The 25,438-nt window shown below is 35.4% G+C and overlaps 1 protein-coding gene across 5 annotated transcripts in view; it reads left to right on the forward strand.

Annotated features, from left to right (window-relative positions):
• LOC110462804 (CSC1-like protein 2) overlaps positions 1 to 25,438 on the forward strand; it is a 45,057-nt gene that overhangs the window by 12,876 nt on the left and 6,743 nt on the right. For 4 of the 5 annotated variants that reach the window (XM_021516990.1, XM_021516993.1, XM_021516991.1 and 1 more), the window contains exons 2-22: positions 1,336 to 1,588; positions 1,927 to 2,009; positions 3,989 to 4,024; positions 6,840 to 6,927; positions 7,294 to 7,331; positions 8,063 to 8,202; positions 8,706 to 8,757; positions 9,265 to 9,373; positions 9,581 to 9,654; positions 10,997 to 11,077; positions 12,379 to 12,490; positions 12,948 to 13,081; positions 15,579 to 15,704; positions 16,534 to 16,681; positions 17,046 to 17,152; positions 17,776 to 17,862; positions 18,281 to 18,337; positions 18,821 to 18,983; positions 20,750 to 20,855; positions 21,608 to 21,775; positions 22,995 to 23,110. In XM_021516990.1, the coding sequence (XP_021372665.1) occupies positions 1,409 to 1,588; positions 1,927 to 2,009; positions 3,989 to 4,024; positions 6,840 to 6,927; positions 7,294 to 7,331; positions 8,063 to 8,202; positions 8,706 to 8,757; positions 9,265 to 9,373; positions 9,581 to 9,654; positions 10,997 to 11,077; positions 12,379 to 12,490; positions 12,948 to 13,081; positions 15,579 to 15,704; positions 16,534 to 16,681; positions 17,046 to 17,152; positions 17,776 to 17,862; positions 18,281 to 18,337; positions 18,821 to 18,983; positions 20,750 to 20,855; positions 21,608 to 21,775; positions 22,995 to 23,110 (2,205 nt within the window). In that variant the 5' untranslated portion in view covers positions 1,336 to 1,408. The remainder of the gene's footprint in view (positions 1 to 1,335; positions 1,589 to 1,926; positions 2,010 to 3,988; positions 4,025 to 6,839; positions 6,928 to 7,293; positions 7,332 to 8,062; positions 8,203 to 8,705; positions 8,758 to 9,264; positions 9,374 to 9,580; positions 9,655 to 10,996; positions 11,078 to 12,378; positions 12,491 to 12,947; positions 13,082 to 15,578; positions 15,705 to 16,533; positions 16,682 to 17,045; positions 17,153 to 17,775; positions 17,863 to 18,280; positions 18,338 to 18,820; positions 18,984 to 20,749; positions 20,856 to 21,607; positions 21,776 to 22,994; positions 23,111 to 25,438) is intronic. The other variant, XM_021516995.1, reaches the window with a different exon arrangement.

A 25,438-nucleotide genomic window follows, 5' to 3' on the forward strand; every position in this document is an offset into this window, starting at 1 on the left:
CCACCCCAAAACCATATATACTTTTGATGCATAAAGAGATAAACAAAGTCATATTTAATAATTGACCCTGGGGTCTGCCCTGGTTCCACCCTTGGGGACTTATGTATTGGGTCATATCTTTGAAATGTTTGAGATCTCTAACCTATAATCAGATAAACCATTGCTTGGCATCAAGAAATGAACACAATCATGATATTAGTATTGACTCTTGTGACTGGCCCTAGCCCTACCCCTAGCCCTAGGGACTTACTTTCTCTGCCATAACTTTTAAATGGTTTAGATCCTGCATGAACCCATAGCCATATATACCTATGCTGGGCATAAAGATCCAGGTGAGCGATACAGGACCTTTGGACCTCTTGTTCTGAGTTACACTTAAACCTCATTATTCTGCCAAACATTTTCCAGCAAAAGTTTTGGCATTATAACATTTTTTAAATACCGAGGGAGACGAATCAAAAGAAAAAAATAAGAAAAAAAGGAAAAGATTGACTTTTGAAATATGTTGGCAGAAAGGCAAGTGGCAAATGAAATGAGGGGTATTAAATAAAAGTTTAACTATTGTGGTCATGCCCTCTGTATGATCTGAAAGTCTTCATGTGGTTAGTCTCTTTCTCTAAGAATCCTCATCCTTTGGGACACTACAGTATACCCTTAATTTCCTGTATATTGTGGAGCCATGCCTTGATATCTGATACATATATACTTTTCCATGTGGTTTATCTCTCCATTTACGAAGCCACGGCCGTCAGGGACACATCAATGTATTCCTGTGTATTCCTTTACAGATATGTAGTAATCCCTCTGACCGTTGTTTCACATTACTACTGACAAACGTTGTACATTATTGACTGGTATGTAACATAATAGAAGATCACCATGTTGGTATTATATATACATGTATATGTAACCTATTGGAACACAAACAGAGATATTGCAAGACATCAAAAATGTACAGAGGACTGATATTGATAGATCCAGAGTTTATTGGGAGTTCCAGTATCATTTTAGTGGTGATCAAATTCAAATAAGAAACATTGTTTTAACGACATAATCAAATACTTATACATGGAAGTGTGGATTAGTAAGTAATGTACTGCAAACTTTTTGATGTTAAATAAAACTGTCAAGAGACACATTAGTTTCCAAGTCTTTTTGGGGGTACATGTATGTAGATGGATTCCAATTAAAATGAGTAAATTTCCAGAGAAGAAATACAGCGTAGATGAAAATTTGATATAGATCATTCTGCAGGAACTGCATGATTCTCTTCAGGTAGAACATACAAAATGTGAAAAATATATCAATTTTTTTTATATTTTTTTTCTGTTTCAGGTCTTGGTGTAAGACTATGTCCTCCCAATAGATGCTGGTGTGACCCCTACTACATACACTGCATCCATTTGTGATGGATTCTCAGGGGTCAGGGCCTTCCTTAGCATTATCTAACCTACATAAAGATGTAGGTCCCCCGTCTGAAGAGAAGTGTGGGGTTTTCTGGCTCCACAACCAAACCAAATATGACTTCACAGGTGGCAAATATGGAGAGATTCCATTCACCCTCATCATCAACACCATTGGATGGGTGGTAAGTGTCTATTTATAGCAAAAGGAAAATCCCCTTTATCAACATCACCATCACCATCATTGGATGGATGGTAAGTTTCTATTTATAGCATAGGGAAAATCCCCTTCATCATCATCATCAACACCATTGGATGGGTGGTAAATCATCATCATCATATTATAATCATCATCATCATCATGGGATTTGTGCTGTCTATTAATAGTTTAGGTGAAATAACCCTGTCACCCTCATTTTCAATGGACCTGTATAGAGGAAACCCCCTTTACAATCATCAATAACATCTTTTCACCACCTAAAATAAAATTCTCGCTATAAAAATAATATTTTTGTCTTTGTAGGTGATTATCTTACTATTTGCTCTTCTGAGGAAGATTGCTTGGGACTACGGTCGGATAGCTCTAGTGAGCAGAGCGGAGGAGAAGTAAGAACTTTTACAGTTTAATTTGTTTCTTATTAATGTTGTTATGTGTTAATGTCATTTATTGTAATGTAAGCGTATCATTGTTTCTATTTCTTGTTGTTAAGTGTTGTTAATTTCGTATCATACAGCATCAGATGCTATAATAATTGATTTTCACGTTTTATATATATGGAAATCTTTGTAATCCATTCCTTCATTTAGGTACTACTGTATAAATTAATCTTGCTCTTACTGAAAACCTGTCTACCTCGACCCCAACTATCTCTCTCCCCCAACCCCCCACCACCCCAAAAAATTGAAAAAATAATAATACTTGTAGTACATGTATTACACATATTAAATGAAAAAATGAAAGATGTTCCTCTTTTCAGTCATTTAATGTGTATATTACCAATGATTCCAGTAAAATCATTGTATCAAAGAGGTATCCAGCTTCAATTATGGTTGGATTTAGACACTGCAAAGTTTAATTTGGAACAACTTCATAATATCATGTGTTCACAGTAAAATTCAGCGGAGAAACACTCCAAAACTGTGCCGTACGTTTTATGGCTATATTAAAGACGTATGTCATCCCAGATTTTTATTTCAAAGATGTTTTCGAATTTCAAAAACTATCAACTAACTTATACATATTTATATATATAATTTCAAAAAAATCTGTATGAACACAGAAAAATAAAAACACTCTTTAAATGTTTTCCTCATCTGTTGAAATTATTTTTCATTTTTTATTTTTTTTATCAGGTAAATTGTTCCTTCAAATTGGTCCCTATGGATCTGCTTTGTAGATTGCTGCATGATTATCATGTAAGATTTTTGTAAGCGCTACAATTGAAATTGTGCTGATGTCGTAAAATCAATTTTTCTGCTCTCCCGACGCCAACAATTCACTCAGCCTGTCTGAAGCACAGCAGATCCACATAGGTTTAGATACTGTAGATTTCACTTGATTCAAGTACTATGAATCAGTCAGGATTTTTTCCCTATAGCTTTTACAGATTTTTTTCTTCAGCCGTCTAACCAAAGTACATTGGAAATTCCTTTATTTAATGTCGTCCATCTTTGTGGCAGGAATACAGAATGAAAATTCAAAACTTGTGTCTGTACTGTAGATATCTTCTGTAAAGGTTTTCTTTTTGTACATAGGTAAATGGTATAAATTAAATTTGGAGAGAAAAAAAAGAAAAAAAAGATACATAATATTTCCACAGAGCAAACATGTTGTATTTCTTTCAAATTAAGACAACAATAGAACAATCCAAGCCTTGTTATATTAATGTCAGCTTGTCACAATAGGAAGAATTTGATTCGTAAAATATATCATTAAAATTTTGTTTGTGATATATCATTTGTAAGTGATTTCAAATATTCCTGTTTTATGGAATGATGTCAATAACAAATGGATTATACTTCTTTATAATGGCAAAACCAAACTCTGTCGTAAGGGAGTGAGGATTCATACGGAATTGGTATTTTATCAAAGCTGAAACAACTGTTTATTCTGAATTTATGTTCGGTCTGTGAATTACGTTCCAGATGAACATCACTGATTGTAACATTCCTGTACAATGCTCTCACAAGCGACAAGAGTTTTAGATACAATACTGCCTGAGAAAGTGAAGGGAAACACAGTAACACTTAAAGGCTATAAACAAGAGGAACCGAGCGGAAAACTTATATGTCTTACCTGGCCTATTACATTTACCGAGGTGGCCATATTAGCCGCCACGTTCTCCCAAATTTTACCATCACAGACCATGTGATTCTTCAAACGTGATCACAATATTGCATTTCATGTAAACATTTTGCAAGACTTCAGTTTAAACATTTTATATCAAGGATACTCTCTTAATTCGTCAGATTTATATTTTATATTATTTTGCTTACATTTGAGTTATATTAATCTAGCCACAGCTGATCAGCGGTTTCTTTTCAGTTTTAATTTTGTTTGTTTTTCAATTTATGTTTGTTTACAGTGCTCAAGTGCTGAGGAAGAACAATGGTTACAATGTGTACGGTTCTACTGTTTTAAAACCTCCACCCCAACTTTTTGTATTTATTCATTTGCATTTAGAATAGATAGCATTTATCCAAATATATGTGCACTTATATTAACCTGCTACATCATTCATATGTAATTCATCTCCTGATCATATGGGGCCGTGGTGACTGAGTGGTTAAGGTGTCTGACCGTCTACAATTCCTGGCTGTCACTAAGTGTTGGAAACGGGTGTTTTTCATCATGGCTATAGCTTTTATAAATCTTTTGTAAAAAGAAAACCACCTTGCGGGAGTTAAGGGGAGGTTACTGTATATATATAATTCATTATTTGTTTGACAGGATTACGAACAGCCCAAGGGCTACTAGTCTTTTTCCTCACATTTAACAAACAAGTGAACGGTACAACATTTACATTATTAACATACAGTACAAAATACAGGAAGTGCATGAACATTTACACTGGTCATTGGCACCACTTCATGACACATACACACCCACACACAACACACCAAATACTGTATATAGGAAAGATTTATAAGTTCAGGTATTTAATTTAATGCAAAAGACCATGTTAATTTGGATGTTAAATAAATGAAGTTTTGACATCTAGCTTTGCAGTTTATAAAAGTATTTGACTGATATTTATACACGTATTACTACTGGTAAGAGTCATTATGGTAAAATCTTGAATGTGCCCCGACAACATCAATTGTTAATTTCTCAAGATTCTGCATCAAATTGCACCAATGTTTTGAATGCAACTTGATAATTAAAAAAAAATAATCTAATTATTTGCTGTTAGCCTTGAAAATTAATACTGGATGTATAAATATTGCATCAAAAAGAAAAAGCAGTGGAACTTGTATCACTTTTGTTATAAGTCTTAGAAAACAAGTTTGAATTATACATATTCTACATCAAAATATTTGACCTAATGCAGTTCATATCCTGATGAACTACATGTCACTTGCTACAATGTGTCTGCTTCCTTCTCTTGGTGGTTGGTGCTGTAAACAAGGGATTGGTATTTTGCTATGTATAATGGGTTGGTATTTTGTTTTCTTGCATACTAGACCGAGATATCCACATTTCCGGCATGCTGGAAAATTCTATCCGACCCACAGGTCTGGATTGCTTACACACATAGACCCTCGGGGGAATTCATATTGACCTTTAGTTTTGGGGTCAGTCAGGGTCATTGACGACATTAACAATTGCCATCCGGGCTTCATATGAAAATGAGAAATGTGCGGACAGTTTACAACTTTACTAGAAGAGCAGCTGTTTTACAGGTTTTAGGTAAAAAGCAAATAATAGATTCCATCCCTGATGTGAGGTATGGATAAGGTAATTCAAACCCTCGGGATAAAATATTGAGCAGAAGCCTCGGGTCTCCTGCTCAATATTTTATACCTTTGGTTTGAATTACCTTACCCATACCTCACATCAGGGATGGATTCTATTAATGTATAATGGGTTGGTATTTTGTTATGTATAATGGGTTGGTATTTTGTTATGTTTAATGGGTTGGTATTTTGTTATGTTTAATGGGTTGGTATTTTGTTATGTATAATGGGTTGGTATTTTGTTGTGTATAATGATTGGTAGTTATAGGTGACTAACTATAATGTTTATACCTCTATCTCAGATATGCAGGCATATTCAATAACATATGGTGTACCTGCATTACTGCCATGCATTGATACAAAGTGAACGTTTCCTGTAATAATTTTTGTCTTTCCGTCTTCATGCCTGCTGAACAGTGGTGTCTCTGTTTGCCAAAACAGTTGTATTTGAAATAAGAAAAATAACATTTTAATCTTAGTATAGCTCTACAAATTTCACCAAACTTATAGCATGGCATATTGTTGTTATTAAGGTAACAATTACTAGTCTTTTGTTATTTGAGTACAATGTATGTGCTATATACCCGAGAGAACAAAAATGAAAATTTATTTAAGAAATCAAATAGGTTTTGTTGAGATGCACTGAAGTTGAGATCAACTAAAGGGATTACATACAATTGAGAACATTTTGATATATACCAGGGTATATATATCTTAAACTGTGGCTACTGAAAGTATATAAATGTGACAAACCTTGTAGTGCTTATAGTTCAAGAAGAAATCATCAGTGACACCCCAGGGGATTAGCTGCCGATACCATAGCTCTACTAGTCCTAACAATTTGATTATATTTTGAAATTTTCAGTATTTTATTTTGAGAAATTTTCCGGTATTTTATTTTGAGAAATTTTCCGGTATTTTATTTTGAATTTTTACATTATCAGACCATAGCTGCAGGAACCATAGCTCAAATACTGTTGTTTTTATTTTGTTTTGAAATTTTATATTATCAGACCGTACGGTTTGATAAAAAATAAAAAATGTTCCGACCTATAGCTACGGTTCTGACAGCTACCCAGGGGATGTGTCTAGTGGACTATATTACTTACATGTGACACCACTTGAACTGTATTCTACCATTTCTATACTTTCATCAAAATTGGGACGTACAATCATGCAAACATCATTTTCTGCACGAGTCAGTCTAACATGAATGTTTTTGCACAATTGATTCTTTTTGCAATTTTTTTTTTCTTTTAATATCAAAAATAAACTGTAAAGGGTAGGATCCTCTGATGAATCATGATTAAAATAGAGCTGATGTTTTTTGTTTCAAAATCTTTTAAGCCAATTGCAAGGTTATTTGCTTTTTAAAAATTCAATTGTTTAACAGTTTTAAAGGGAAAAAAATGTTGTTAATTTTATACAATTTAATTTTGTTTTATAAATATTTGTATGATATTTGTTTGAATGTTGTAGATGGACGTCCTTATTTTTCGGGGAGAGAGACAAGCCAGCACACGGTTCTCAGGAGTCCCTAGATACACACCTTCATTCACAGGATAAGGTAGGTCTTAACACTTACCTCCCTAGGTGACTTTAGTAGACTGTACCATACATTTATCTGGATGAGTCCATTATGGTTCACAGTGGTCGAAGGGTTATTTGTAGTTGTCAAATTGACATGAAATTTGATGGATGTAAATTGATGAAAAGGTTATTCAAAAGTCTTGGAATTTGTACTAATTGTATCTAGTTTTCATTGTCATTCTGAATTTTATGATTCATAGTATGGAACAAATAAGATATGAATAGGGAGAATCAGCTAGATGGGTCTGATTTCACAGTACACGTAAGGAAAAACAGGAAGAAGGAACGTCTTAAGGACAAGAAATCCACTGTACCACTAATACCAGGCATTTTGTTGTTACAGGGTTTCTGTGCCTGGATTCCAGCATTTTTCAGAGTCAAGTAAGTACAAAATGTACTAAGTTTGCACCATGTTGAATATGGCTTTGATAGGCTAAAAACATTTACCCAATCCAGTTCTAATACCCCTTGCTGCACATTATGTTTTTGTCTTGTCCATTCATGTAACATCATGGGTAACATCGAGTTCTATACCTGTTTAGATTTGGTGGTCATTGGCTAGATTCAAGGGTCAAAGGTCACGCTTGACCACTTTTAAAAGTAAGATTTGTGTTAAGCATTTCAGATATCTCATGCACCCCTCAACCTTCCTCGATTCCCTAGGGGTTATGTTCACTTTCCCTCTCTGCACCTCTGGAATATGTCATGGCAAAATTGAAAGCAGGCAGCTAGCTATTTGATTGGTCTCAGTCAAAAAACCCCAGACCAATTGCTAGGCTGATACCTGTCCTTTGAAAAGTACAGAGAAGCAACACTCAAGTTCAAAACCAGTCAATTTTATAGTCAGCAAGATTCTTTTGATGTATTCAAAGGATCAAGCTAGTCTACTTGCGTCATCCAAAAGGTGGTGCACACCGATTGTTCATGACATATTCCAGGGGTGTAGAGAGCGAAAGTGAGCGTAACCCCTGGGAGTGTAGAAATGCCCCTCAGTAAATTTAATGTATAGGTTCGCCTTTATTTCTGTTACATTTGATACAATCTTGATCCATTATAACTATATAACCTTGACCTGTATATGACGTTTAAAAACATCTTATATGTGTTGACAGGGATGCAGACATTCTACAGAAGTGCGGCCATGACGCGATCCAGTATCTGTCATTCCAGCGTTACTTGATTATCTACACCACCATCATCTGTATCCTGTCTGTCGCCATCATCATCCCCACCAACTTCTCCGGAACCAACAGTATGTCTCATAGCCTCGTGTCCTTAACTCATCCACCCAAGAAGACCCATTTGAACTCTTCCAGTTCAATGGTTGGAATAGTTCATTATGAAATTCCAGGGGTGAATGGGTTAATACTCTATAGCAGTCATGTTTATATAAAATAAATCTTGTCAATAAAGGCATACTCCACAAACACCTAAATATTTGAATGATATAACTGGTATCATATGCTATCAGAAGTCTTAAAGCATGTTCTTTGTGACACGTGGCGCCGAAGTCGAATTGTGAACAAATTTATTGTACGAACTTACAGTGGTTAATTATTTCCACTAATGCGTCCAAATGCAGTTTTAATACTTTGATTGAAATATTGAATTCTGATCACAAATTAAATGACAAGTTGAAGTTCATTCAATGAGCAAAAATTAAGTCCCTGTACATGTGTTTCACGGACAAAATATTTGTTTACCCTCTGAATCACAGATTAAATACACAGTATCTCTGTGAATCTGTCTTTGCAGTTGGTAATGCTACAGATTTTGGCCATACGACCATAGGAAATCTGGACCCTAAGTAAGTATCACAGCCAGGGGTTTAAAGATTTTTAAGTAGTCTTTTTAATTCAAGGTGGGTTTTTTAAAATCTTGAAAGTATTTGAATTTGGAAATATCTGTTCTTTAAGTGTGAATAACTGAACATGTTGTGACTACAATGTATTGGTGAAAGCACTAGGTAATAAACCATGTATGTGTAAATGTAATTTAGAAATAGCCATTTTTTACAATATATATGTACAATGAAACCTGTCTAATCTGACATTCTTTCGCCACAGATTGGACAGGATGTCTGAATGTCTAATAGAAATGGGATTAAACACGTTTTACTAAACATGCATATTATCAATCTGTACTTATAATAATGGAAATCATAATTTGTGTTTTGGGGATGGAATTGTTTCATAACAATTTAGACTTTAGTAGATTGAACCACTGAAATACAGTATTCAACTGTATATAAAATTCTATAGTTCCTAAGTGCTTTTTCCCATATTTGGAGGTTCCTGACTATGTGTTGTTACAGGTCTAATCTACTGTGGATACATGCCCTTCTGGCCGTTGTCTTCCTGCTCATCATTGTCGCTCTGATGCATCACTTCTCTCGTAACCTAGAGTATCAGGAGGACGATCAGGTAAGTCGAGGTCAAAGGTCAATGCAATCATTTCTGAAGGAAAGTCGTCAGAAAGAAAATGCCCATATTATAATTCTGAAATAACCAGCCATTACAAACTCTTGTATTTTTGATAGTACAATGTCAGAAGGAAAAGAAAAATGGTGGTAATTTATATTTGGCTTACAAATTGTAACAGATTTGAATGTAGCTGTGTTTCTGCTATAGGTGTCAAGAACAGTGATGATCTCAAACATCCCTACTATCAGATGCTTCAAGAACATCATTACACAGCATTTTCAGTAAGTAATCTGCACGTCCCTGGTGTTCACCAGCGAGCTCAAGGAATTCACTTTTAAGAATGAAGAGATTTTATTGCATTGAGGTGTAGACTGAAAGTGTCTGCAAGGCAATGCTGAAACGGACATAAAATGTTCCACCTTTATTCAAATTAAATCTCGATTGGCATGACTATGGTGGTGATAATACTTGTACAATTTTACTATCAATTGGGAAACATTTAAAGTAGCTGATATATTGAAATGGGTTGTGAGCAAAGATATATGTATTAATCCAATCTCAGGTATAGATGCCTTAGCTAGAAGAACAACATACAATTATAGAAAAAAAATACAATGAACAACATACAAGATTGGTTTAAGCCCATGACATAATTATTAAACAGTAAAATACCAATAAATCAGTACCATTACTTTGTAGTTTAAACTTAAACTATGGTCCTCCTACTACACTAAGACTAAAAATCTACAAAGTAACATCTGAAACTACCTACAAATACAAAATTAGGTAAGCGTGGCTGGGAATTAAACAGAAATGAAATGCCTGCTGCCGCCTCGCCAAAGAATTCGAGAGTGACGAGACGTTAGCATGGGGAACAGGATGTTGGCCATTGGGGTTCTCCTCCGTAGGAAGTCAGCATTTCATTGGTCAGCTGCTGGCTCTTGTGTCCTGCTGACATGTCATCTATTGGTCAGTTTGACCAGGCATGTAACCAAATTTGGGCATGTAATTTGCTGACTTGAGGGTCTAAGGACCTATATGCCTTATAGCAGTAACCTGATAACACAAAGAAAGCTGACCACTGTATTGGCCTGGTAACCTGATAACACAAAGAAAGCTGACCACTGTTACGGCCTTGTAACCTTATAACACAAAGAAAGCTGACCACTGTATTGGTCCTGTAACCTGATAACACAAAGAAAGCTGACCGCTGTAATTGGCATGGTAACCAATGTGTTGCATTACCTATATACAAGCTATACATTTTATGCAAATAAAATTGCTTACCAATCGATATATTAAGAACATATTAATAACTTAATGTTCTCATGAGTATTATTTGAAATAATTTTTCTAATCTTTGATATAGAAAAATAGATATACAATTTTTAAAATTGCAAATATTAAAATTTACCAAAAGGATGTATATAAAAAGGAAGCCTATTGCAAAATGTACAGTGACGCGAGTCAGATAATTTATCAAGTGTAATCCTGTTGTAAGCTCATCACTGCTCGTTCTAGACTAACTCAGTTGTGTTATGGGTAGCAGAAACATAGCACAGTTACAAAATACTTGCCTGAAGTTAAATATGGTTGATGAAATCTTTATAATTGATGTTTCAGAGAGGCATACCCTGAGACAGTGGTTTTAGATGTACAGTTTGCCTACAACATCTCCAATCTTGTCATCCTAGACAAGAAATTGTAAGTACGATAGACAAGTAAGCAAATGGAAAGAGATTATTTTCGTCAGCTCTTCATTTACATTTTTAGCCCACCATCATCAGATGGTGGGCTATTCAAATCACCCTGTGTCTGTGGTCTGCACATGTCCATCATTTCGTCATTCCGTCAGTCCTTTAATAATTTTTGTTAGTGCTATTTCTCAGAAAAGACTAAAGGGATCTTTCTCAAATTTCACATGAAGGTTCCCCCTGATCTAGTTATATGCATATTGTTTTTTGGGACTGATCACAAAACGGAGATGACCGACAGGCAGCCATCTTGAATTTGAGAGTTAAAGTTTGTTCACATTATTTCTCTGAATGTTCAGGAAGGGTTTTCTCAAATTTCACGTGTAGGCTCCCCATGGTTCCTAGTTTCGAATTTTGGGGATGATTGGAAAACCAAGATGGCCGGCAGGTGACTGTATTGAATTTGGGAGTAAAAGTTTTTTTAGACCTATTGCTCAAAAGGTCTTAGAGGGATCTTTCTCAAATTTCACATAAGGGTTCCTCTTGGTTCCTAGTTAAGCATATCAAATTTTTGGACTGATCTGAAAACCAAGATGCGAACAGGTGGCTATCATGTTACAGTTTAAGTTTGTAATCGCTTTTCTCCAAATTTCCTGGAGGAGTTTTTCTCAAATTTGATATGTAGGTTCCCCTTGGTCCTAAGTTGTGCATGTTAACTTTTGAGGTTGATCAAAAGACTGATTAAGATGGCAGACAGGCAAACTGATCAAACAGATAAGAGAAAAGAAAAGAAAAGATCCAACTGACATAGAATAAATGAAGATTATACAATGGTGGGCGCCAAGATCCCTCTGGCAATGCCAATTAAAATACTTGTTTGAGAAAAATACTCCCCTTTTGTCTAGGTCGTAACCTATTGGACATGAAACTTGCCTCATTTAAACTTAAAAAAGTTGCGTAAAATATACCATAAAGACGATAACTGGACATTCGCCTAAAACTCAATTGTCAACAACATGTACATTTAGGCTTTTTTCAACCACACTCTTGACAAGTAGAGCTATTTTTCTTGTAGCATACAAGGATATGTAGACCTTTTAACATGGTTTTCTTGATTGAATACAGTCAAACGCTTACCCTTATTATGGTTAATTACTGGGTATATGTACCTGTATGTAATGTTTGTTGCTATTTGCCTGGATTGTGAATAATACCATATTGGTTTCATAGTATCATCATTATGACATAGATGTCAAGCTCAAAGTGGGGATTCAATATGACTGGAAATGTAATTGATTGTGTGGCCTACAGGAAGACTGCCAGTGAGGCACGGATGAACTCCCAGATACAGTGTGACAAGACAGGAGAACGACCAATGATGAGGCCTCATAAGTGTGGTCGATGTTGCTGCGGATCTGACAAGGTAACAGATGTACTGTATTTAGTATATCATAACAAATTGTCTGTGGTTCTTTTAAAAAAAATATATCTGTGAATAGGTAAATTAATAAAAGAAACACCTCTGCTTTGATGCTCTGTAACAGAATTTTTTTTTTAAACCAAATCTAAACAAAGGTCAATAAAACTATATATATGAGCAATATTTTTTCCCATATTTGTTGGTTGTGGTGTCTGATTAGCTGTTTAAGTGAGGAAGCTAGGCGAAAAGATAAAAGATATTTGTTATAGATTTGATGTCTTAACAAGATTTGTAAAAGATATGAACGCCTTGCACATAATAATTATCTGAAACCTTTCAAGGTGGCGTCACAATGGAATATCTTGAAAAGCCAAATCTTCTGAAGACTCTCCACAGCTTTTGAAATCAACCATTCAGTATTTAAAGATTGAGATGATTTTGTGATTATATGCTGCTGTAGGTGGATGCCATAGATTACTACAGCAATCTAGAGGCTGAGCTGAAGCTGAAATGTGAGGAGGAGAAAGCCACTGCGTACCAGGACCCACAGGGCATCGCATTCGTATCCTTCCAGACAGACTTCATGGCAGAAAGGTCAGTTTCAGTAGAGAACCTAATCCTCGTAATCCACTAAGCTTTCTGAAAAGTAATTCTGGAGAAGCAAATTTTCTAAATTTACAGAAGACTTTTAGATGAAATAGTGTTGGTCGTCTAGCGAGAAGCTTTCCAGATTATGGATCAATGATGTTACACGATGTAAATATCAAATAAATATTGAGTTGACATCTTCTCAAGAGGTCTTAATAATACATTTTGTGATCTCAATCTGGTAGACTTTTAATTTTGGACATGGTTTTGTTACTGGTAAATTTGAAGGTGCATTTAACAGAGTTGACACTTTCACCACAATAGATAAATAAATTGATATCCATTCAAAAACCCGCCAATGACATTAACCATTGGTATCAATTGTATCCACGGTTCAGATAATATATTGGGAAGGTTTACACGTAATATTATAGATTTGTTGCCTTTACAGATAGAGCAATAAATATTGTATTATGCTGAACAAATATCACCTACAATAACACAACAGTAGAGATTATCCGGTTAACTTGCCAATGTTGTCATCTGCGTCATAATTTGGAACTGAGTTGTGGACGCTCTTGCCGATTTTTCTGGGGGGCTCCGAATAAGGGAAATATGATATGGGAAACATGGACGTGTGAGGGCGACATGGTGTTTTATTACCCCGTCATGTGACCAGTATCATTCAATCAGACACTGTTATGAGATGAGGTGTAATAATATTGTTTGTAGAGCTTGTCATATGACCTTGAATTTCAGAGTTTCACCTTCAGCCTGGCTGTTTGTGTTTTCAGGGTGATAGCTGACTTTGATACAAGCTGTTTGTGTTTTCAGGGTGATAGCTGACTTTGGTACAAGCCGTTTGTGTTTTTCAGGGTGATAGCTGATTTTGGTATAACCTGTTTGTGTTTTCAGAGTGATAGCTGACTTTGGTGCAAGCTGTTTGTGTTTTCAGGGGGATAGCTGACTTTGGTATAACCTGTTGGTGTTTTCAGGGTGATAGCTGACTTGGTATAAGATGTTTGTGTTTTCAAGGTGATAGCTGTCTTTGGTACAAGCTGTTTGTGTTTTCAGAGTAATAACTGACTTTGGTACAAGCCGTTTGTGTTTTTCAGGGTGATAGCTGATTTTGGTATAACCTGTTTGTGTTTTTCAGGGTGATAGCTGATTTTGGTATAAGCTGTTTGTGTTTTCAAGGTGATAGCTGACTTTGGTACAAGCTGTTTGTGTTTTTCAGGGGGATAGCTGATTTTGGTATAACCTGTTTGTGTTTTCAGGGTTATAGCTGACTTTGGTATAACCTTTTTGTGTTTTCAGGGTGATAGCTGACTTTAATACAAGCTGTTTGTGTTTTCAGGGTGGTAACTGACTTTGGTACAAGCCGTTTGTGTTTTTCAGGGGGATAGCTGATTTTGGTATAACCTGTTTGTGTTTTTCAGGGTGATAGCTGATTTTGGTATAACCTGTTTGTGTTTTTCAGGGGGATAGCTGATTTTGGTATAACCTGTTTGTGTTTTTCAGGGTGATAGCTGACTTTGGTTCAAGCTGTTTGTGTTTTCAGGGTGATGACTGACTTTGGTACAAGCTGTTTGTGTTTTCAGTGTGATAGCTGACTTTGTACACTTTGGTACAAGCTGTTTGTGTTTTCAGTGTGATAGCTGACTTTGTACACTTTGGTACAAGCTGTTTGTGTTTTTCAGGGGGATAGCTGATTTTGGTATAACCTGTTTGTGTTTTTCAGGGGGATAGCTGATTTTGGTATAACCTGTTTGTGTTTTCAAGGTGATAGCTCACTTTGGTACAAGCTGTTTGTGTTTTCAGTGTGATAGCTGACTTTGGTACAAGCTGTTTGTGTTTTCAGGGTGATAACTGACTGGTATAACCTGTTTGTGTTTTTCAGGGTGATAGCTGACTTTGGTACAAGCTGTTTGTGTTTTCAGGGTGATAACTGACTTTGGTACAAGCCGTTTGTGTTTTTCAGGGTGATAGCTGATTTTGGTATAACCTGTTTGTGTTTTCAGAGTGATAGCTGACTTTGGTGCAAGCTGTTTGTGTTTTCAGGGTGATAGCTGACTTTGGTACAAGCTGTTTGTGTTTTCAGGGTGATAGCTGACTTTGGTATAACCTGTTTGTGTTTTTCAGGGTGATGGCTGACTTTGGTACAAGCTGTTTGTGTTTTCAGGGTGATAGCTGACTTTGGTATAACCTGTTTGTGTTTTCAGGGTGATAACTGACTTTGGTACAAGCTGTTTGTGTTTTCAGGGTGAGCTGATTTTGGTACAAGCTGTTTGTGTTTTCAGGGTGATAACTGACTTTGGTACAAGCTGTTTGTGTTTTTCAGGGTGATAGTTGACTTTGGTACAAGCTGGGTTTTTTTTTCATGGTGATAGCTGACTTTGGTACAAGCTGTTTGTGTTTTCAGGGTGATAGCTGACTTTGGTACAAGCTGTTTTTTGTTTCAGGGTGATAGCTGACTTTGGTACAAGCTGCTTGTGTTTTTCAGGGTGATAGCTGACTTTGGTACAGCCTGTAAGGGATCAAACAGCTGTCCCCCATCTACTGTTGACAAGGAGCTAAACATTGCAGACTGGGATGTGAAGTATGCTCCGTCTCCGGAAAATATCTATTGGTCAGTATCCCACAGCTGCTGGTCAGCTTATTTCCAGGGTCAAGGGGTCAGGAAAGAAAATTGAAAGCTTAAGACTCCATTTTTTCACTTTTATGGGGTTAGTGCAATGCTGTTTTGAATTGTTGATCAACAAAATAATAACATCTAATTACAAGAATCTCTTGATATTAACGTTATAAGTAAAGAAAGCTAGATCTTGATCAATCGTTTTAATTCTTTTTTCGCTGTTGAAATATGAACATAGACATGTTTATCTGATTTCAAAGGTAAGTGTGACTTTACTCAAAGGTCAGTAGTGGGTATTGTGACTAAAATAGTAAGTAGTGTGAATTGAGTGGTCATTAATAGAATCATTCCCTACGTTAAGGGTATGACAGAGAAAACTCCTACCTGAGGGGTGATTTTTGATGGTTGTCTACCAAAAAAATCACCCCAGGGTTGGAGATTTTTCTGTGACACCCTCAAGGTAGGGGCCCGGATGAGAATTTTTCTCCCATCCTATTATTTCAGTCACAACTCCTCCGACAGTAGACTCTTTGTAAACAAAAACACATGTTTGGTATGAATATCGTCATTCACTTTTGATGACGTCGCAATTACCGATGGCACATTTTAATGACTTCACGATTTAACATGTGCTAATCGGCACGAGGCTATGTTCCCCTAAGGGGTAACAAGCTGATCTTTCCCGGCTGAAACGGGAGACACACCTGTGAAGGGTGGGAGAAAATGGCATTCCCTTGTATTTTTAATCAATTTACACACAGTTCTAGGTATGTACTAATCAATTTGACTGACAGTGTAACATGATGAAGTCATCTTTTGACAGGGAGAACCTTACTAAGTCTGGGATACGATGGTGGGTATTTGCGATCCTCGCCAATGGATGTCTCGTCATCCTGCTCTTCTTCTTCACCACTCCCCTCCTCATCATCAACAACCTCGACAAAGTAGAATACTTTAAAGGCTCCATGACAGTAAGTTATCGGTGTCCTAAACCTTCCTGTCTTTATTCAGTGTCATCAATTAAGCAACTTCATTTCTTATCATGCTCTTTTTTTTATCAAACTTTATAGAGTTATCAAGTATAAAAATGCCTTGAATCTGTTCATATTTGAGACCCAAGTTCAAGTTTCCTTATTCTAGCTGCTTTATTTCCTAATATTTTCTTAACAAAATTAAAATTGATAATCATAATTGTGATAAGATTAAAGGAATCAAGGCTTGAATCTTTGGCTGATTGTTCAAGTTTTTAGTTGTTTTGGAAATTTGTTTGGAAATGAGTTGTTTTCTATGCAAATTTCAGGTAGATGTGAAATATGCATAAATTCTATCTTTCAGAGTCCCCTCATTCAGCAGTTTGTGCCGACTCTGCTACTATGGACATTTGCTTGTCTTCTACCTAATGTTGTGTATTACTCAGACCAGTATATAGGTCACTGGACAAGGTCAGTATATAGGTCACTTCACAGTTAGGTTAACAGTCATTTGATAAAGTAAAAAATTAGTTAATTTGACAAAATCAATATTCAGTGCAAATATGTAAAAATTTAATTCATTTGATAAAATCAATATTCAATAGTATATAGGGCACTCATTAGCGATATTTGTGACCTGATGATGCATACTTGCTATCCCTCCCTATTTAGGAGGGAAATGCAGGATTTTCAACCCTTAAATTTGGTATTTTTAACCAGTGAATTTGCTCAACTATTCCTATTTTTTTTAAGATCTAATGATTTTATCCGAAAGAACAGTTCAATTTATGTCATTTTAAAGGGTTATTTTGTCTTTAGGTGGTATATACATACTTTAAATTTATGTTTTAATTTTGAGAATGCAGAATCTCCCCCATGGAAATTTCAAAAAGGTGGCAAGTATGTGATAATGAAAGAAAGCGAAAATATGATCAACATTGCCTTAACTCATTTACCTCTGAAATTTCATAATGAACTATTCCAACCTTTGAATTGGAAGGGTTCAAATGTGTCTTCAGGGGTGAATGTGTTAAAATAAACAATTATGTTTTTTGTCCAGGGTAGATTATGAGACATTTATTTCTTCTTTTCAGAACTGCTGAACACCATTCTGTGATGATAAAGTGTTTTATTTTTTTGTTACTTATGGTCCTGATTTTGCCTTCGTTAGGTCTCTTTAGGTAAGTACTAACTTAGTCATTAATTGCCACGGTCATTGTCGTTGATATAGATAGGTTATACATCATCAATACGACCACCAGCTGGAAGTAGGTTGTAGTGAACAGTGTTTGGGTTCTGTTTAATGCTGCACAGTGCTCCTTTTATGTACGGAATTACATAGATATCTCTTTTGTATATTTTATATGTTTTTCCCCGGGACATTTTAGTAATGCTAGATAAATAATAAAGACAGAGGCTTAAATTCATATTTGATTTGATTTTAATATCATAAGGTGCAAATTTAAAGTGGAACTTGGATTTTAGATTTTGCAAATAAACATGCATGGTAAAGTTGCCACCAACTGATCAGAGCAAATGTGAGTTTTCGTCATTCATCACAGCTGAATCGTTGACAGTCACGTGCCTGTATATTTTTAGTGTGAATGCCTTGTTCCAGTGGCTTGTGATGGACACTGAGAATGACTTGAGATGGAAGTAAGTATAAAGAGAGACTATCCAATAATTCATACATACGTACCCCCTACTAACAAAGTTTGATGGGGTATATAGGAATCACCCTGTCCATCTGTCCCTTTGTCCATCCATGAACCTCGTAAGCGCAATCCCTCCTCAACTGTTTGTTGATTTTTTTCGTAACCTGGCACAGTGAAAGTAAATCATATGTAGATGTGCACAAAGAAAGGAATATGTGATTCAACTATTTTTCCTTGAGTTATGGCCCTTGAAATTTATATTTCTCCTCCAGATGTGCATGAAGAGAGGAATTTGTGATTTAACTGTTTCTTCTCCAGAAACCGTCGTTTTTTAAGCACAATTCCTCCAAAGTTTGAATATGTGTTTAAGTATATATAGTTTCTCTAGTTGATGATTGATTACAGTCTATATCCATTAAAGTGAGTTTATTTTACAGCATAATCTACAAGCTTTGAAGCTAACAGGGTATTCCTTATGTTGTAGGTGTATATTTTTGCCTGGGAATGGAGCTTTCTTTGTGAATTATGTGATAACCTCTGCCTTCATAGGCACAGCCCTGGAGCTGATGAGGTTCTCCGAACTTCTTATATACAGCATCAGACTCTTCTTTGCTCGGTCACCTGCAGAGGAAAGTGCAGTAAGAAAGGTATGTACCTAGTAAGGCATTAAACAGCCTTGAAAATTGTATCTGGATACTTGGGGCACTTTCATCTTCTGTTAGGGTATAGTAGTCTGATAGCATGCTCCAAGGAAACTTTTGTCAAGAAATTCAAGTGGCTTGCAGAAACTTAATGGGCGGATTGGTTGAGTGGTTAACACTCTGGCCTTCCATGCAGGCAGCCGGGGTTGGATCCCCAAAGTCGCGTTACACATGGAATATTCAGAGAAAGTGTTTTTCTCCTGCCCACACAACTCCAAAACCCAGGTGGAGTATAAATTGGTCTGGGGCGGATGTTGCAGTATCTGTGCTGTAGCATTCAAGTGAGGTGGCACTATAAATGATACCATTGGAAGCACGGTCCTGCTACAAACAGAACACAATACATCTCCAGCACACAGGCAGGCATACACTCATAGGGAGATACAAGCCAGGTGGCATAGGACTAGTAGTTAGCTCCTGCAAATTCCTCAAAATTATATAGATTAATGTATATGCTTATTGTATTGATTGTATAAATTGTATATCTATGTACTGTAAAGCGCTTTAGAGTGGCTTATTCTAGCTAGATAGGGCGCTATATCAAATGTTGTATATAATACATTAATAACTAATCAGGTGGTTGAAATACTGCCATTACTCCCCAGTACCAGTTGTTTTTATTTCGTTGGTGAAGTCTCACAAGACCTCAAAGGATCTAGGAGGCTACACCAGTGTTAGTCACCAATTTAGTAAACATTAAGGGACGCTACATCACTCATCATTTCACATTTAAAGGGTTTCATTCATGAATTGACAAGTCACACTAATTCAAGCTTTATTTTAAGGTGATCACCACTAGTGTTAAAAAGTCTTGCATGTAGTGCTTTAAAATTAATTAAATGATCAAAGGAAAATAATGTGAAATATATTTAGAATATATTGAAAAATATAACTATAAATATAGGATCTTACATGAGTTTCCATTTCATATGAGATTTATGAAACAAGTCTAAGAACTTTTCAATAGGCGAGCTAAAATGTAAAAGCATACTTGCCATCCCTCCCCATATGAAATGAAAACGAGTGTAAGATCCTTTTTATCACATAATCAAGATTTGTGGCATTTATTTGTGTAAAACAACAATTTTCATGCAACCTCGAAATGTAAAAAGCTGCCATTTTGACTCCAGTGCGTAAGTCTATGACGTCATGGTCTTTGTCCTACGAGTGACGTCACAATTGAAACAATTGAAACTTACAACCAATCTCAGGGTTGATACTGGTCATATTACATGGGTAAATATGCAAAAAGAAATATGACATGGGGTATATTCACTGAATTACACAGTACATTATGTGATAAAAGAATTAATGAATCATATTTTTGGATATCAGTAAGATCCAAACTTACAGCTATTGTAGATAGGATATATGGTCATATATCTGGCCCCTTCAAGCCATTTACTGAGCTTAGTGGAAACTTTTTGTACATTTTAAAAGTTGTACTGTTTTTACTGTCTCATTTGAGGTTCGTACATGTATTATTCAAATGGTTCAGTTTTTAATTTTTATTTAAAAATATGTTCTGAGTTTAACTTTTACAGTGCACTGATAAAGTCAAAAAAAAAGAAATATAAATACCAAGGCAAATATTTGAATTGTACAACAAAGCTCTATTTTCTAATATTTTACACCGAATGAATTGTTCTGATTATCAATATATATTAATGCGAGTCCTGTTAGGTAGTACATCCTTGTTACCTTGGTTACAGACGACAGTTTGGGAGTTCCAGTTTGGTATCCAGTACGCGTGGATGCTGTGTATATTCTCTGTGGTAGTTGCCTACAGTATATCGTGTCCTCTCATCGTACCGTTTGGTAAGTATAAACATCGGAGGTTTTTAGTTCTCTGTCATTCTTCACTAATCCAGCTGCCTTCGTTCATAGCTGAAAATGGTTGGAAACTGTGGAAAAGTTTTAACCCTTTCACCCCTGTAAACCAAAATGGACTCATCCAGATCAATGCATGGACAAGTTTTGTGGATCAACCAGATGATGAGTTCATGTTGGATTTTGATTGATTGTCCATGCTAATTGAAGTTTGGAACCTGAGACTATGGTTTTACTACTAACCCAGCTCTGTACTGATGGAGCTAATGGGAAATCTTCCTCTAGTTCAATCAGTCCAAGTTAAGCTAGATAGTGATTTCCATGTTCCTTTCTATGAACAAGAGATAAGATCGAAATCGGGCAAACATAAGCTGTTTTACAGTGTAAAGTTACATGTTAAAGTTATGGTTTGAAGCTTTGGTATACATGTATCAGTTGTTGCTATAAATTAAATTATTTGACACAAGATAATATTTGAACAATTGATTTCAGTATAGATGTCGGAGGAACCTTAAATTCATTTTTTTTAACCTACATACTGGCCAGGAGCTCAGTAATGTGTAATATTTTGATACTGGTAAAAATGGTACTTAACTGATCCTATCACCTTTGTTTTAGAAGCCACATGTAGCTGGATTATATAAGGTGAAGAGTCGGATCTGTGGACCAAACAAATTCTGTTCTGAACATTTTTGGCTGTTCTGAAGAATATATTAAATAGAGGTTTTCTGTGTTTGTAGGTCTGGTACACATGATACTGAAGCATATGGTGGACCGTTACAACATTTTCTTCGCCTATCGTCCGTCACGGATCAGCAAGGGTATCCACAACACAGCCATCACGTTTGTTGTGGCCTCTGTCATCCTCCTACAGTTTAATGTTGTCTTCTTCACAGCCGTCCGCTCAGGTACTGATATTATTGTATATCTTTACATTGTATTTCATTTTCATTGTTAAGTCCTACCGACAACTAGTAATAAGCTTAAGTACATACAGGAGAAAGGCCTCTTTCAAGAATATAGCGTTTACACAACTCATGAAATATATGTACGCTGTTGGGTATGCTGATAAACTTTTTACCAATTTTAACCTTTTACTTGATTTTCATCTGTGTGAAGTCTTTCCAGTTTCTTTTGAGGTTTGTGGCCCAAAATGGGGCCATTAGGCTTGAACAAACAAGCAATAATTAAATCAAATTGGTGTTTTTTTCCTTGTAATATGTTTCAAGATTTAGCCTGGTGCGTGAAGATCACCCTAAAATGAACATATTTACAATACTTGTATATCAGTAATAAGGAAACTTAAACCTAGGACAGTATGTAAATATTAGTAAGTAATAATAAAAGTAGTTTACATCGGTGTCAACCTCTGAAACGTCCAATGTAGGAGTTCTCAACATTTCACATTTCCAATGAGGGAGAAAGTGTGTGAAATGCGGCTGAAACTGCTTTGCTCAATTTATCTTTCCCTTTCATTGTATCAAAATAACTCCAAAAAGCATTAATTTGATTCAGACACACCTGTTATGATCATTACACACACCCTGCAGAAACTAGGAGATCATTTGACCACAGTATGTAGCTTTTGAGTTTGTGTGAGTTTGGACTTGAACGAGGGAGTTTTGAGGAAGAGTGGTACATTTTGGTCAAAATGATGGAGGGTTGACAGCTATGAGTATACAACTTTGATAAGAGTTTGTTTTGTCCTGACAGAGGCAACAAATGCTTTGTTCTAATTGATTATATTTTATCCTAACAGAGGGAAAAATTTCTTTGTTCTAATTGATTATATTTTATCCTAACAGAGGCAATAACTGCTTTGTTCTAATTGATTATATTTTATCCTAACAGAGGCAAAAATTTCTTTGTTCTAATTGATTATATTTTATCCTAACAGAGGCACTAACTGCTTTGTTCTAATTGATTATATTTTATCCTAACAGAGGCAAAAATTTCTTTGTTCTAATTGATTATATTTTATCCTAACAGAGGCAAAAATTTCTTTGTTCTAATTGATTATATTTTGTCCTGACAGAGGCAATAACTGCCTTGTTCTAATTGATTATATTTTGTCCTGACAGAGGCAATAATTGCTTTGTTCTAATTGATGATATTTTGTCCTGACAGAGGCAATAAGTGGTGTGTTCTTCTTCTCCTCTGTGGCTCTGTTTGCATCACTCCTGGCATTCACTGGGCGTGTTTGCTTCGGCTGGTTCAAACACTTCAACCCACTCAAATACAAGGTAAGTGAAAAGCCTCCTTCTGCAAGGTACTCTTCTTCACATTTTCCCTTCATTTTTATTCCCTCCATTTATATTTATAATTACAAAGAATCATAAGATCTTCAATTTGCTTGAATTGCTTTAATATTCACTTTTCATTTTTATCCCACCATCATTTATCATCAATTTGTCGATTATGATAACATACAATGATAATTGTCAAATGTAATTATAAAAAGATACTTTCCAGATTTTTCCTTTCTTCTCTAACTTTTGAATTATATTTATAATAACTGGTACCGTAAACTTTTCCTAATTTAACTGTCTCTCTCATCTGAAAAAAAAATCAATTTATGTGAAGGTATTTGTGGTATGTGATCATTTATGTGAAGGTATTTGTGGTATGTGATAGTTTATTATTGATCAGACATGTTCACATATGTACTGTAAAATCTCTGGACAAACTAAATACTATGTTCCTTTTTATGGTGTATGTATCGAGCATTACTGACAAAAATAATTGGATTGTTTCCTCAACATGAGTGAGTACACAAAACAGTCTTTAGTATTAACTGATTGATAATTCAGAATGTAAATCAGAGTCTGTAGAAGAATATATATTATATCTGTCTTAATACAACATAAGTGTGTTAAAAAACTCATCAAGGAACTAGGATCTGTTTTGAAATATTTGTTAGAATTCCATTTAGATTTTAAATCTTAAATCATAAATCTTAAATCTTATGGTCATTGTTGGTGCATGAAAGACATTTAAAGAATATTATATAATGAATATTTATTCTCTGTACTCTTAGAGATATTAAAATAAATTATCAGTAAAATTATGGTTGATGAAAGGATCAATTGAAATTGTAACATAGGGTTCAACAGTTTCATTGAATGGAAGCAATTGTTTACTTTTCATGTACATATCATTGATATAGAATGTGTTACTAGAGCATGCATAACTCCCTAAGGATTCATTCTGCGACTGACTTTATTTTAAGTCTTAATTATTTCAAATTTAGTCTGTCATGATTTAACATTTAAGTTTAATATGCTTGGATTGTTTAATGTTATTAAAATATTCAATTATTCCCAAGAAATTCCTTAAATCAGTATCGTCCAGATTTCAGTACACATTACACAGAATGAATCCATATGCCATCAATGTTGTAACGTGTATAATTGTAATATGATATAAAATTTACTTGTCCCCTGATGGTACTGATACCAATAAGTGAGGGGGTGTTATACTAAACCCTTTGTCAGTGCGTCTGTGTGTGTATCAAATCCGTTTTGGTAAAAAGCTTTTGTATAAGATATATATGATTTCATGAACCCATGAACACACCTAGTTTATATTTACACCATAGTATGGTTATAAAGAGTTCTTCACCAGATCAGATTGGGTGGTCATTGGTCAAGATTAAAGGGTCAAAGATCACACTTGACCACTTATGATGTAAAAAGCTCATGAACAAATTATCTCACAAATCCCTTTTACATTGTAATAGCAAAGTTGGTTTATATTTACCCCATAATTGACACATTTATCTATGTGAGTGCCATTACTTGTTTATTGACTACTCATGTAACTAAATGCTTATCAGAATATATTGTCTACTGTATGAAGTATATAGCTATCCCATTGCTGTTGTCTAGTGTATTACCATCTATATTGTCTGTAGTCTGAAGTGTAACCCAGCAATATCAGCTTAAGTGTATTGCCAGTTCTATTGTCTATATATCTCTATAGTTGAGTGAACTACCAGCTGTAGGGTCGATAGTCTAGTGTATTGTCAGTTACATTGTCTAGTGAACTACCAGCTGTAGGATCTATAATCTAGTTTAATATCAGTTACATTGTCTATTGTCTAGTGAACTACCAGCTGTAGGGTCTATAGTCTAGTGCATTGTCAGTTACATTGTCTAGTGAACTACCAGCTGTAGGGTCTATAGCCTAGTGTATTATCAGTTACATTGTCTAGTGACTACCAGCTGTAGGGTCTATAGTCTAGTGTATTATCAGTTACATTGTCTAGTGAACTTCCAGCTGTAGGGTCTATAGTCTAGTGTATTATCAGTTACATTGTCTAGTGAACTTCCAGCTGTAGGGTCTATAGTCTAGTGTATTATCAGTTACATTGTCTAGTGAATACCAGCTGTAGGGTCTATAGTCTAGTGAATTATCAGTTACATTGTCTAGTGAACTACCACCTGTAGGGTCGATAGTCTAGTGTATTGTCAGTTACAGTGTCTAGTGAACTACCAGCTGTAGGTTCGAAAGTCTAGTGTATTGTCAGTTACATTGTCTAGTGAACTACCACCTGTAGGGTCGATAGTCTA

This window comes from Mizuhopecten yessoensis, unplaced genomic scaffold (assembly GCF_002113885.1).
Source record: "Mizuhopecten yessoensis strain PY_sf001 unplaced genomic scaffold, ASM211388v2 scaffold10831, whole genome shotgun sequence".
NCBI classification, from domain to species: Eukaryota; Metazoa; Mollusca; class Bivalvia; order Pectinida; family Pectinidae; genus Mizuhopecten; species Mizuhopecten yessoensis.